The sequence below is a fragment of the Anolis sagrei genome, chromosome 3, assembly GCF_037176765.1.
Source record: "Anolis sagrei isolate rAnoSag1 chromosome 3, rAnoSag1.mat, whole genome shotgun sequence".
NCBI lineage: Eukaryota > Metazoa > Chordata > Lepidosauria > Squamata > Dactyloidae > Anolis > Anolis sagrei.
In genome coordinates, this window is record NC_090023.1 from 33327502 (window position 1) to 33342853 (window position 15352).

The following is a 15352-nucleotide window of genomic DNA, read 5'->3' on the forward strand; positions in this document are numbered from 1 at the left end:
TAGAGTTTTTGTGTTGAGGTATGCCTAGAAGATTACATTGTATCAGAAAAAGATGATGATGATGATGATGACGACAACAGCAACAATGACAACAACAACTTTATTTTTATATCCCACCTTCATCTCCCCGAAGGGACTCGGGGAGGCTTACAAGGGGCCAAGCTCAAACGATACAGTTAACAACACAGCATATAAAATATAAAAACATTATAACAATAGTAAGACAACATTATAACAATAGTAAGCAACAACCAGAAGATGGACTTTAATGGAAGTGGATATTGTTGAATAAGAGATATTAGGCTAATTGGGAGAACTGTGTGTGCAAACTGAGAGTCAGTATGATATATAGTGAATGGTGAACCATTGGGAGACCAGGGTTTAAGTACACAGTTACCCATGGAAACCAACTTAGTCACACTCTCTCAGTCTAAAATGAATAATCCTGCTCTGAATATATCTTGTCAACAAAATCCTATACTGTATACAGTTGCAACAAGTCAGAGTCGACTTGAAAGCACAAAAGAACAAGACATATGCAACCTGGTGAGAGGATAAGTAATCCTAAAGTTTCAAAAAGCATAAGAAATATTTGGAAACCATGGGAAAATAGGCGCCTTCAGTGGTGCAGTGGGTTATAAACTCTTGTACTGGCAGGACTGCTTGACTGACAGGTTGGCAGTTCAAGTCTGAGGAGTGGGGTAAGCTTCCATCTAGCTTCTCATGCGAGGACATGAGAGAAGCCTCACACAGGATGGTAAGACATCAATCATCTGGGTGTCCCCTGGGCAACATCCTTGCAGACAGTGACTTGCAGTTTTTCAAGTCGCTTCTGAGACAAAAAATGAGATGCCTTCAAGATGTATTTTTCAAACAGTGGTCTTCAGAAAGTATGTATCCTTCTAGGCTAGAGAATGTTATATCTTTGTCTGGGATAGAGATATTTCATATTCAAAATACCATAGGATAATGAATGTGCTGTTGGGATGTATATGAGTCGGCTGAGGGCTGAGAAGGGCGGTATACAAATATAGTAAATAAATAAATAAATACTGTTGAAATAAAAATTACTGCAAAATAATTTAGAACTCTGCATTTTAACCTGTTGTTTCCTCAATTAAATCTATTGTTTGCTTTTCTAGGCATGTCAATGTATTATTCTCAAGTAAGAAAAGCTGTAGATAACTTATTGCGGCATCTTGATAAAGAAGTTGGGCGGTGTATGATGCTCACTAACATCCAGATGTTAAACAAAGAACCTGAAGATATGATTACGTGAGTGTTAAAAGTTATGTTCGTCTTATAACACAAAAGCAGGGAGGGAAGGAATGTGGCAACCTTTAAGACTCACTGGTTTTTATTTTAGCATCAACTTTCATGGGTGTAATTGTAGACCTCCAAACTGAGGTCCATAATGGTTTTCAGATTGGTTTCAGAGCTTGCTCTGCTTCTGGGAATCCTGCAGTATTTGTTTTCTAATTTCAAACAGCAAAGATCAGAATATAATATGTGTCATGTTGGATCAGGCCTAATTCCTATCTGCTTGAGCAACCTGTTTCCCACAGTTGCCAAATGAATACTCTAAAACAAAATGTGAGGACAACAACCTCTCCTACAGTTAAAAAAAATCAGGGGCATACTGCCTATATCCCTACAGATAGTATCAAACTATCTAGACCTGTAACTGCTGATACAGTAGCTTTATGGTATATACCAGTGGTTCTCAACCTGTGGTTGCCCAGATGTTTTGGCCTTGAACTCCCAGAAATCCTAACAGCAAGTAAATTGGCTGGGGTTTCTGGGAGTTGTAGGCCAAAACACTCATGGGCCCAGAGGTTGAGAACCACTGATGTGTACATTTATCAAGCCCACTTTTATATATAGCTATCTAGATTAGGGGCCTTTTCATCTTGTGGTAGTATATTTCAGAATTTAATCTTCTTGATAGTTGTGGGTGGGAGTCACAACAATTTCTTCAGTCACTGCGATTAATTAATTAGAAAATTAGTAGATAAACCAGTGCTTTGACTCCTACAGCTTGAGAGTTGATTCTGCTCCTTCTTGAATATCTTGAATAACTGAAATAAATGCACACAATTTGTTGTGGGTAAGCATTGTCTAACTTTCCTGGTTATATGAGGTATTTAGAGCCCAAAATGTGTTAGGTCCATTTCATGTGGAAAATGAGCATTGAATTTTGCATTTTCCTTATTTTCAGAGGTGAAAGGAAACCAAAAATTGACCTTTTCAGGACTTGTGTTGCTGCTATTCCTCGACTCCTTCCAGATGGAATGTCTAAGCTAGAGCTGATTGACCTGCTGTCAAGGTAAATTGTGCAAATGTTAAATGATTGCTCAGTGGGACAAACATACAGCTGCTCTTGTTTGTGGAACTGCTTCTTAGATGGATGTGCTAAATTGTCACATTTCCGTAAATTGGATAAATGAAGCAGTCACTTCTGGCTTTTGTACAGAGAGTGGTCTTCTAATCAGGTTTTGTTCACTTGTGCTGACATATATGTTCATCTACATAATGTTCTGTAATGTCACAAGGTATTTTGTTTATTTAGGCTAAGCTTCAAAAAGCAATTTAGTTTAAGAGCTTGTGATAGCCAAGCAGAATTGTTGACTTGTTTTTCTTAGAAGCTAACTTACTGAACTATCCCCAGTTTCAATAGCAATTTGATCTGTGTCATGGGGAGTTTCTACTGAAGAAAAACAGGTCTAAAGGCCCCTTGGGCTCAGTAGTTTCGCTCCACTCTCTGATCCTGGACAAACTGATTTATTAGTACCATCAATACAAATAATGCCTTCAGGGTAATATTTGAAAAAATTGAATCCCTTCCTGCCCTTTGGAGATATCAGTGTAACCTAGAACTGTGGAAGAAAGATAGAGGAGAAGGTTAGCAAGACATGAAGCTTCTCATTCCCTAACTCCACCTCTGATTTTATTTCAAGATGTGTAGCCCATGCTAATTTGGATATTAATTTCCATGTATGCCCCACTCATTAGGAATTGGATAATCCCCTTGGGCCTCAGTGTTCAGTGGTGGAACTCTCAGCCCTGGAGTGTGGTGGAGGCTCCTTCTTTGGAAGCTTTGAAGGCCATCTGTCAGGGATACTTTGATTGTGCTTTCCTGCATGGCAGGGAGCTGGACTAGATGGCCCACGAGATCTCTTTCAACTGATTCCACTTAGGCAGAAAAAACGAAATGCAAAGATACAGAATGGGGGACGCCTGGCTTGAGAGCAATATGTGTGAAAAAGATCTTGGAGTCCTCGTGGACAACAAGTTAAACATGAGCCAACAATGTGATGTAGCGGCAAAAAAAGCCGATGGGATTTTGGCCTGCATCAATAGGAGCATAGTGTCTAGATCTAGGGAAGTAATGCTACCCCTCTATTCCGCTTTGGTTAGACCACACCTGGAATATTGTGTCCAATTCTGGGCACCACAATTCAAGAGAGATATTGACAAGCTGGAATGTGTCCAGAGGAGGGTGACTAAAATGATCAAGGGTCTGGAGAACAAGCCCTATGAGGAGCGGCTTAAAGAGCTGGGCATGTTTAGCCTGAAGAAGAGAAGGCTGAGAGGAGATATGATAGCCATGTATAAATATGTGAGATGAAGCCACAGGGAGGAGGGAGCAAGCTTGTTTCTGCTTCCTTGGAGACTAGGACGCGGAACAATGGCTTCAAACTATAAGAGAGGAGATTCCATCTGAACACGAGGAAGAACTTCCTGACTGTGAGAGCCATTCAGCAGTGGAATTCTGCCCGGAGTGTGGTGGAGGCTCCTTCAGGGGTGATTTGAATGCAATATTCCTGCTTCTTGGCAGGGGGTTGGACTGGATGGCCCATGAGATCTCTTCCAACTCTTTGATTCTATGATTCTATGATTCAGTGATGGCAAAGAAGTGAAATATCTAATAGGCTTCAAAAGTTGGCTGGTAATCTGCCTTTGCTTTGATTTTAAAGGCCCCATCAGATTCTGGCATGATTGTTTCTGTTTAGTGCTTTATATGTTTTAAGTTAATAGCTGCCTTCACATTGAAGCTAAGCATTCCAATGGGCACCTGTGTGAAGAACAAACTTCACACCAGAAGAATTCTTATTGATCTTGCTGACGTTGAGTTGCTAATTTTCTTCTCTTCTTTTCAAAGACCAGATCCTCTAAGTAAACACATTATTTTCATCATATTTTGGTGCTGAATACCACTCATGCAGTATCTCATTATATCAAATGTTAATACAGGCACTTCAATGAAGCAAAGATAGTTTTAGTTACGAAATCAGTGGACCCAATTCATGGCAATTTTTTAAGAATGGATCCAAACATCATGAGCTAGAGCAGTTATACAAAGATGTGTTTCTTGGATATGATTCTTGAGACATTGGTTGCCAGTTCCTCTCAAGCATCCCGGAGAGGGAGAGAGAGAAAAACAATGGTTGCCAATGGGATATAATGGAAGAAAATAATTTCTAGTACCACACATCAGATATACTAAGGAGCACAGGTCTAGAATGCAATGAAACAAACATTTGCATTAACTTTTATTTCAAATATACGTAATTTATACATACAATATATGTTCCTCCCTGTGCAGTGTTGTTAATTTCCGAGTTCCTCTTACCAAATCATCTCCTGCCAAGCTCAAATGAGTTCTTTCAGTAACATAAAAATCACTGATATTCCTGTCTTTAACTCTTAAAACGTAAGGACAAGACATTTTGTGCCCCAGAGTCATATTTTGTTGTAGAAGCCACTTACAACTATGCCTACAATGTCACTCAGAGAATGATAACAAATAACCCCAAGTTTCAGCCACTTGCTCTGTAATTTGCTTTAACTAAGTGGTCAGGACAAAAATTGTCCCAACCAGTCTATTCTATACAGTACATTTTTACTCATTCAAAGTAATGTAATATCCAGTGAAAAGTTTTTTGGTTTTGTGTTTTTGTCAAACCATGACACAACGACAAGAAGTGATATATTCAGATTGCTGATGGGTTGGCCCAATTAAAAAGGGAAACTCTCAATGACTTTGCAAAACACAAGAACCTTAGTCTCTAACCTTAAACCTAACTACAGTTCTAATCCTTAATAGCTAAAGGTAAAGGTTTCCCTTTAAGTCCAGTCGTGTCCGACTCTGTGGCGTGATGCTCATCTTCGTGTCTTAAGCCGAAGAGCCAGTGTTATCTGTAGACGCCTCCTAGGTCATGTGGCCGACATGGCTGCATTGGGTGCTGTTACCTTTCCGCCAAAGCAGTACCTATTGATCTACTCACATTTGCATGTTTTTGAACTGCTAGATTGTCAGAAGCTGAGGCTAACTGTGGGAACTCCCCGCTTTCCGGATTATTTATTTATTTGTGTCATCAGCAACCATACCATTGTATTACATTTCTAACAGAACAAAACAGACAAGCAGATAAAAAAACACAATTTTTCCGGATTTGAACCCCGCTTTCCGGATTCGAACCACCAACCTTTCGGTCAGCAAGTTCAGAGGCTCAGCAATTTAACTATAATATGTTTTAGTTTTTATTGAGTGAATATCTAACTCACAACCTATCCTGTTTTTGTGCTGTTTTGTTGTGAAATGTACTGCAGATATGTTGATCAAAATGCAGGACTGAAATTATTTCCTCACTATTGTCATGAAACTTACTTGTGACTTTCAGTTTTACTTTATATTTTTATACAGGCTTTCTATCCATATGGATGATGAACTTCGACACATTGCTCAGAATTCACTCCAGGGTCTGCTTGTTGATTTTGTTGATTGGAGAGAGGATGTACTTTTTGGGTTTACAAACTTCCTGCTACGTGAAGTGACTGATATGCATCATAGCCTTTTGGACACATCCTTAAAATTACTATTACAGTTACTTACACAGTGGAAATTGATAATGCACACTCCTGGAAAATCCAGTGAGCAAGCAAAAAACAGATCTTCAGAGGTAAGATTCCAGATATACATATCCATTTCAGAAGAATTAAGTAACTTTTCAAGTATATTGTTTCATTTTTCAACCATTTATCTGTTTAATTTGCACTTTTTCTTATTTGTGAGATAGTCCTGTCCCCAATAGGTGAAACAATATTTCATTGGATAGATAGATAATAGCAAAATTTCATAGGGATGTCTTTGTAGGAGAAATAATTTTATATAGACCTTTAGAGACAAACCAAATGTACTGTATATACTTGAGTATAAGTCTAGTTTTTAAGCCCCTTTTTTAGGCTGAAAAATCTCCCCTCGGCTTATATTCGAGTCAATGTTATTTACTATTTTACTCTGTTATTAGTATTATTTTTATTGCATTTATTATTTTACTATATTTATTATTATTACATTTATTATTTTACTCTTTATTGTTATTATAACATTTATTATTTTACTCTATTTATTATTGTTATTACATGTATTATTTTACTCTATTATTGTTATTATTACATTTATTATTTTACTCTCTTATTGGAACCCCCCTGTGGCACAATGGGTTAAAGCCCTGTGCTGGCAGGACTGAAGACCGACAGGTCGCAGGTTCGAATCCCGGGAGAGGCGGATGAGCTCCCTCTATCGGCTCCAGCTCCTCATGCGGGGACATGAAAGAAGCCTCCCACAAGGATGACAAAACATCAGAAATCATCCGGGCGTCCCCTGGGCAACGTCCTTGCAGACGGCCAATTCTCTCACAACAGGAGCAGTTGCTCCTGACATGACAAAAAAAAAAAAAACAACTCTCTTATTACTGTTATTACATTTCCATTATTTTACTCTATTATTATTTTTATTACATTTATTATTTTATTCCCTTTATTATTATTGGAAGGATATGTAAGCACATTTACATTGAAGAAGGTTAGAATAATGGTTTAATCAGAGTTGGACAGCTTTATCTTAAATTACAATTTTATGTAAATATTTTTGAATATTTACTCTACTGATGCCTCAATTAATGTAATTTTATTGATATCTATTTCTATTTTGAAACTTACCAGTAGCTGTTGCATTTCTCGCCCTCGGCTTATACTTGAGTCAATACATTTTTGCAGTTTTTTATGGTAAAATTAGGTTCCTCAGCTTATATTTGGGTCGGCTTATACTCGAGTATATACGGAATCTGTTTTTTCATAATATACATACTTTTCCTAATCTTTCATTTCATTTTTTTAAAATTTGATATTGCATATTATATTATTATTATTATTATTATTGTTGGTGTTGTTTTTTACTACTATGTTGTGAACTCTTAGAGGGGAAGGAATGCAGCAGTATATATGTTTGAATGAATAAACGAATATATTGTATTGCAGCTGATACCAAATGGATGCAGTCATAGGACACAGAGTGAAAGAAGTTCTTATTCCAATGTTCTCCATGCTGTTGAAGGGTTTGCGCTAGTGTTGCTCTGCAGTTTCCAGGTTGCCACACGCAAATTGGCAGTTCTGATTCTCAGAGAGATCCGTGCTTTATTTCATGCTCTGGGACAAACAGAGGTATGGTTTCACAACTTCTTTTTTCTCTCTCTCATATAATATAGCTCTGCAATTATATTTTATTTTGTCCCATAAGTTTCCATTTTAAAAATGGAATTATTCAACAGTGCTGTGCTTGTTTATAGCAAGTTCCAGTTGGAGTCAGTGGGACTTATTTTTCAGTAAATTGTCATAGGCTTGACCTGTAAGAGTTTTTTGTGTGTTTATTTCCATGACCATTGAACCATTGATATTTGGTTAAAGACCAAAGTAGGTATGATGGCAGGAGATCTGTTATCAGATTTTCTATACTTTTAGTTGAAAAAAGGAATGCAGTAACAATTGTGGATTTGGCCATTTCTTCTTATGTGTTATTTATTTCGTATCAAAAACATTGCATTAATTAGTATAAAACTGTCAAAATTAGAAGGAGCACAAGCAGCTAAATATATTTTAACCAAAAACAGGCAACAGCAATCACATTGTCTGTAGCTTCCAACAATTCTTCCTCTATACATAAGGCAGGGCATTGTGGGCAGGCATACAGATGCAGAGTTTTTTGTTCTGCTCCACATTTGCACAAGGTGGAGGATTCCTTGAGGTGTTGCCATTTTGCCAGGTTGTCTTTTGATCTGTCCACTCCTCTTCTGAGTCTGTTCAGGGACTTCCAAGTTGCCCATTCTTGGTTTGCCCCTGGAGGAAGACCCTCGGGGGGGGGGGGGGATCCAATTGGGATTTCCTGGTTTAGCTGCCCAGAGGCATACTCTTGCTTTTGCTGGGGGAACATTAAGAGGAGTCATAGTACTCATAAAGCTATTTTTCTGATTATAATCCCTCTCCCCAAAGGCTGCTATTTATCGCCAACGAAGAAAGAAACAAGATATTATATGAAACTTTGGACTTTATGTCTCTTTTCACTTTGAATTAAAATAGTAATATCTCCTAGATTACTACCTTTTGGTTGTGACAAATTTTCAAGCATCTTCTTAGGCAAGAAATGTATATGCTACTGCTCACAATTACTTTTGGTATATCTGTGTGATAACTGTGCTAACATTGATTCAGATACAGAAATGCCCTAAAATTGGATTTGGATTGACCCAATGTATGCATATTCTAAATTGTATTGGATTTAGATTAACTGATCCAACCTGTACATCTTCACAGCTGATTTAGTGCATTCCGTTTTTCTTTTTACAACAGAAAAGGCCATTTCTTATTTGTCAAGGACAAAAGCATTGAGAGTCTTGTTCCTGATATGTAAACCGTTTTAATTGCTGTGCCGAACAAAATATTCTCTGTTCATGCTACTGGAATGCTTTGACAAACAGAAGGCTAGAATTTCAGTCCTTCAAATACAAAATGTCTTAAGTCATATGGAATTTTCTGATGAGCACTTAGGTCTGGCAAACATTGGACAGAATCCTCTTCTTAGCTTCACGCTAAGTCATATTAGAAACCAACGTACATATCTGCAAAATAAAATAGGCATTATGATAAATACAAGGATATACAGTGATAGAAATAAGTGTGTGGCGGTGTTGTCTGATCTAAGTCACATCACAACTATTATATTTATTTACAACATTTATATGCCACCCTTCTCACCCCAAGAATATTATATTTGAAACACTATGATATTTGAAACATCCCAGAAATGTTGTTGTTGTTGTTGTTGTTGTTGTTGTTGTTGTTGTTGTTATTTCTACCCCTCTTTATCTCTCCTGCAGGACACTCAAAGTGGCTATTGTTGTGTTACTGATGGATTAAATATAATGTAGGTGACAGTGTCTAATATGTCAGGAAAAGTTGGTTTTCTAAATACTACAGAATTAAAACTACAACTTTCAGCCATTGTAGACAGGGAGGTCCATGGATTTGTCCAAAATGTTGTTTACAATTGTTGAATGTAAACAATTATTGTCATTTTTACTTGTACAGGATGATGATAGGCCAATGATAGATGTCATGGACCAGCTTAGTTCGTCCATTTTGGAAAGTTTTATTCACGTGGCTGTTTCTGATTCTGTAAGTACTTTGTTATTATCTCTGACTTCTAGTCATTCACACCGCATATGTCTAAATAAACAGAAACTCTGCATTTTTCAGCAAAGCTTTAGGAATGTAGAGATAAAAATTGTAGGTATGTTGAAAAACACTTTGTTTTGCTCAAGGCAATGGACTTTATTATTCAGCAAACCACAGTAAATCTCCATAAGCCATTGTTGCAATTCCAGCCCTTTGGCTGTAACTGTTTCTGCATTCATGTTTTCATTGATGTTTTTAGTATCTAATGGAAAATCAGGTAAAAACTGGTAGCCTCCTCCATGGAGTTCCATGCATGCATTCAGATCGCATACTCATTGCCCATTAATTTGCTGAATGGCTGAATGGATATGTTCATTGGATTCTCCATTGGAATAGTGTATTACCACAATCTAGCAGGTTCCTTTTAGTACAAGGAATGGGACAGGCAATAAACCAGTCAAGCAAATAACCTAAAAATCAAAAATAAGCTTTGTACTCATTATGGTCATTGATTTTACTTGATTCTCCAAACTGAAGCATACCTCTCTTAAAGAAAACAGATGCACTGAAGGAAAACTTTAAAAAAACACTGTAAGATAAGTATTGAATGAAGAATCTGTGGGTTTATAAATATACTATATTCCAGGGGTCCTCAAACTTTTTAAACAGAGGGCCAGGTTACAGTCCTTCAAACTGTTGGAGGGCCAGATTATAATTTGAAAAAAACATGAATGAATTTCTGTGCACACGGCACATGTCTTATTTGTGGTGCAAGAAACACTTACAAACAATACAATAATTAAAATTAAGAACAATTTTAACAAATATAAACTTACTAGTATTTCAGTGGGAAGTGGGCCTGCTTTTGGCTGATGAGATAGTACTTTTGTTGTTGTTGTTGTTGTTGTTGTGTGCTTTTGAGTCATTACAGACTTAGGTTGACCCTGAGTGAGGGCCGGGTAAATGACCTTGGAGGACCGCATCCGGCCCCCGGGCCTTAGTTTGAGGATCCCTGCTATATACTATGAATGGGAGGAATGCTTTGCAATTTCCAAAACGAAGGTTGACAGCTGGAGTGTCAAAATACAAAGAAAATATAGAAATGCAGGTCAAACTGAAATGACATGATATTGATTATGATGTTCATTTTTGTTTTTTACCCCTCTTTCCACAGACAACTTTACCATTAACACATAATGTGGATTTGCAGTGGTTGGTCGAATGGAATGCAGTCCTCGTTAATAGTCATTATGATGTAAAAAGTCCTTCCCATGTATGGATATTTGCACAGTCAGTCAAAGATCCCTGGGTTCTCTGCCTTTTCAGCTTCCTTAGACAAGAAAATTTACCAAAACACTGCCCTACAGCTCTTAGCTACGCTTGGCCTTATGCTTTTACAAGGCTACAGCTCGTCATGCCTTTGGTTGATCCAAAGTAAGTTCTGCTGTTATTTCATCAGTCCTTGGCTGTCAATATTTTTATTCATTGTTGGATTTGTTCTTTTTTATATTAAGTATGATGGTAAAGTGAAATATGCAGTAGGGGTGCGTGCAAGTATGTGTATCATATCGGATTAAATGTCATCCTATCTGGTATGAAATATTGCATTAGGCCTTACCATACTTGCTTTGCAGTCTTTGCTCAGCTGTACTTCTGAATGTAGCATTGAGTACATCTCTCTGTCACTGTTAGCTCTATGTGTAAATGGATAAGGAGTTGAACTGGAAGACATTGATGATTATAGTTTTAATGGTTTTATATGAATTTTATTATGTGATATTAAATGTTTTTAATTGATACGTATGTGTGTATGTATGTATGTATGTATGTATGTTGTGGCATTTAATTGTTGCCAATCTGTATACCGCCCTGAGTCGCCTTCAGGCTGAGAAAGGCGAGATAAAAATGTAAATAAATAAGTAAATAATAAAACAGTAATTCTGATAAATTCTCAAGTTGCATTTAGAATTATGTAGTTTAAATAAATTATAAAATGCTGCTACTACTACTCCTACTACTAATAATAATAATAATTTTATTTGTAGACCGCCCTATCTCCCCAAAGGGACTCAGAGCAATTTCCAACATATATGGAAACATTCGATGCCAATAAAAGACAAATAAACAAATTACATAAAAACAAGACACATTAAACAATATAGACCAGCTTAACTATAAACGTTATACCAAATAAAAATTAACCAAAAAATAAAACTTAAATAAACCAAACAAATATGATCACATATTATAAATGTATAGCAGGATAACATCTAAAGGAACTAAAATCTTATTGAGAGATGGGATAGTTTCCAACAACTGACAGGATGAAATCAATTCCAGTATCTAGACAGGATTTAACATATCTAGACAATGTTATATGTCGAGACATGTTAGTCTTCTTCCATACGCCAGAGCGCATAGGTGTTATTTTAGTTACTTTTTAAGAGCAAGGAGAGAGGGGGCAGTTTTTAGTTCTTTTGGGAGGAAGTTCCAGAAGCGGGGAGCGATCACGGAGAAGGCCCCCTCTCCTGTTCCCATCAGCCATGTTTGAGACAGGGGTGGGACTGAGAGCAGGGCCTCCTCTGCAGATCGCAGTGCTTGAGCCGGTTTGTATATGGAGATGCAATTCTGGGCCTGAACCATTTAGGGCTTTATAGGTAACAACCAGCACTTTGTATTTAGCCTGGAAGCAGATCGGCAGCAAGTGGAGCTGCCGCAGCATAGGAGCCATCTTCTCATGATGCAGCCCTCCAGTTAGTAACCTGGCTGCCAATCTCTGAACCAGTTGCAGCTTCAAAGGCAGCCCTATGTATAACGTTTTAGACCCAGTGAAGAGTAAAGGGCTTTGGGTTTAACAAGCATGAATACTAAGAACATGGAATCAAAAGCTACAACTTTGTTAAATACCAGTGAACAAGCTTAACTTGTAAAATGGTCAATGGTAATCCATTCATTGGTCAAATTGCTTCCTGATAGGATGGGGACCACTCTCACTTTCTGAAAGTGAAACAGGGCCATCTGTAGACCTGGCCTGCTTGCCTACACTTCCAAGGTTCCTTACTGTGTGTAATAGGCACACAGCCCACATCTTCCACTAATACAAAATAATTTATACAAATCTTTAAACACTGAGAGAAGATGATGATTGTTGCTGACTGAGTGTTGGGATAGTGAGGGAAGCAGCTTATGTAGGTCAAGTTCTCCTTAGTACCGTATATACTCGAGTATAAGCCGACCCAAATATAAGCCGAGGCACCTAATTTCACCACAAAAAACTGGGAAAACATTGACTCGAGTATAAGCCGAGGGTGGGAAATGCAACCACTACAGGTAAATTTCAAAATAAAAATAGATACCAATAAAATTACATTAATTGAGGCATCAGGAGGTGAGATGTTTTTTAATATTTACATAAAACTATGATTTGAGATAAGACTGCCCAACTCTGATTAAATCATTACATATCTTCAATGTAAATGTACTTACGTATCCTTCCAACAATAAAAAAGAGAGTAAAATAATAAATATAATAATAATAAAGTAAAATAATTGAAATGCAATAATAACAGTAATAATAGAGTAGAATAATAAATGTAATAATAGAGTAAAATAATAAATGCAATAATAATAAAGTAAAATAATAAATGTAATAATCATAAATAGTGTGAAATATTAAATGTAATAATAATAATAATAAGGTAAAATACTGTAAATATAATAATAATAGAGTAATAATACTAATAACAGAGTAAAATAATAAATAACCTTGACTCGAGTATAAGCCGAAGGGAGCTTTTTCAGCCTAAAAAAGGGTCTGTAAAGCTAGGCTTATACTTGAGTATATACAGTATATTAAATTCTATCATTCAACTTGATGCTGTTGTTGTTCAATTTGTAGGGATAGCTATCATTTCTCAGAAAATTATGTCACAAATCTTGGTCATGAATATCTGAAATGACCATATTAAACAATGTTTTCAGCAGCCCTGTAAATGCGAAGAAAACCAGTACAGCAAGCAGTGGAGATCATTATGTAACGTTGTGGAGAAATTATCTTATTCTCTGCTTTGGAGTTGCAAAACCCAGTATTATGAGTCCTGGACATCTTCGTGTTTCAACTCCAGAGATCATGGCTACTACTCCTGATGGTACTGTTAGTTACGATAATAAGGTAATGCCATATTTAATTTCAACAACTTTGTCAGCATATGAAAAATATTCAACTCTGCTCTTTTATTGCATTTGATGCACTTGTTACCTGCCGTGATCTTATTTGAGAGTCCAAAGAAATGGTGCAATGTATATGCAAAGAACATAGATAACTACTAGGCAGAGTTTTCTTAGAAAGTAGCTCTGGAAAAGAGAGGGTGAAGATTTTATTTATTTATTGTATCAGGAGCGAACCAATGTATTTAAGAAAACACAAAGTTTAAAAACTTGGCATTCTATTAAATGACTAATAGCTGGCCACTTGAAGTGCCTCTGGTGTTGCTATAAGAAGATCCTCCATTGTGCATGTGGAAGGGCTCAGGCTGCATTGTAGTAGGTGGTCTGTGGTTTGCTCTTCTCCACACTCGCATGCCATGGACTCCACTTTGTAGCCCCATTTCTTAAGGCTGCTCTGCATCTTGTGGTGCAGAGGGTGAAGATGAACCTTTGAGATTCATTGCCATTCAGAATTGGGTACGTTGACTTGAATCACAATCGGAAACTTCACAGTTACATAAGGACAATGTAGCTTATTCTTCTTTAACGTTAGTAGGGAATTGTCATACTACAGCAGCATGAGTCTGGGAAGACTTAGTAGTTCTGTGAAACTATAATTGATTGACAAGAGTCAATCCAGTGACATTGTAAGATAGTCCCGGGGTCTATAATTATAATAACCTGTAACTTTTTAATTGAGGATGATACTCCTATCACAAATCCCATGCCTGACTCTTTTCCATCTGATGAAAACTATCATAAAGTTTTTTTGATGCTATCTTTGCCTTCTGAAGGTATCCCATGATATTCCATTTTTATCACCAGCTTAGTTGAATTAGTTTGAACATTCTCTTTTTCAACTATTAAGGTCATAGAAACTTCCTGCCAAGATGCCTTTTTGTGGCTGGGACTAAAAATGGGAAGTATGTTGATCTGTTTATACACGCATACCATTTGCATTACAAATGCAGATTTCTCATAGCTGTTTCTGGTTCTACTATGTATAAAATCCTTGGGCAATGCTCTACCGTTTGGGAAGTAGGTGTCCAGAAAAGATGAATGAAATTCTACTACAAATTAATGTCTTCCACCCACCACACCTCAACGGTCATCTTCTATCCTACCAGAAAAAAACCTAAACTTTTCCCTGTAGAGTCTTAGAATCATAGAGTTGGAAGAGACCTCATGAGCCAGTCAGTCCAACCCCCTGCCAAGAAGCAGGAAAATCGCATTCAAAGTATCCCCAACAGATGGCCATCCAGCCTCTGTTTAAAACCCTCCAAAGAAGGAGCCTCTACTCAGGCCTGTAGCCGGGGGGGGGGGGGGGGTTAGGGGTTCAACCCCCCCTCCTGAAAAATTTCAGGTTAAAAAAAAACCCTGGTTTACTCAGGAATTTTAACTGGTTAACCAAATCCCCATGCTAAGTATATGAGACGCAAAAAATTAAGAGTCCCTCCAGAACTGCAAGCACTATCTCAAGCAAATATTGACAATTTATTCACACTGTTATTATTTGCAGCAATGGCCGATGTAGCGAAGCAACCAAGTTGGGGGGGGGGGTGTTGAATTCTTTCATTAAGGAGGCCAGACTTGGTGGAGGTGGTTGACAGGGGCGGAGCTGCAGGCTATTGAA

General features: G+C 37.4%; 1 protein-coding gene across 6 annotated transcripts in view; it reads left to right on the forward strand.

The window, feature by feature from the left end:
* The window catches only part of FRY (FRY microtubule binding protein), a 279389-nt gene that overhangs the window by 168461 nt on the left and 95576 nt on the right, over nucleotides 1-15352 (forward strand). For 5 of the 6 annotated variants that reach the window (XM_060770859.2, XM_060770853.2, XM_060770854.2 and 2 more), the window contains 7 exons: nucleotides 1143-1275; nucleotides 2219-2326; nucleotides 5708-5963; nucleotides 7324-7506; nucleotides 9427-9513; nucleotides 10688-10947; nucleotides 13495-13684. In XM_060770859.2, the coding sequence (XP_060626842.2) occupies nucleotides 1143-1275; nucleotides 2219-2326; nucleotides 5708-5963; nucleotides 7324-7506; nucleotides 9427-9513; nucleotides 10688-10947; nucleotides 13495-13684 (1217 nt within the window). The remainder of the gene's footprint in view (nucleotides 1-1142; nucleotides 1276-2218; nucleotides 2327-5707; nucleotides 5964-7323; nucleotides 7507-9426; nucleotides 9514-10687; nucleotides 10948-13494; nucleotides 13685-15352) is intronic. The other variant, XM_060770857.2, reaches the window with a different exon arrangement.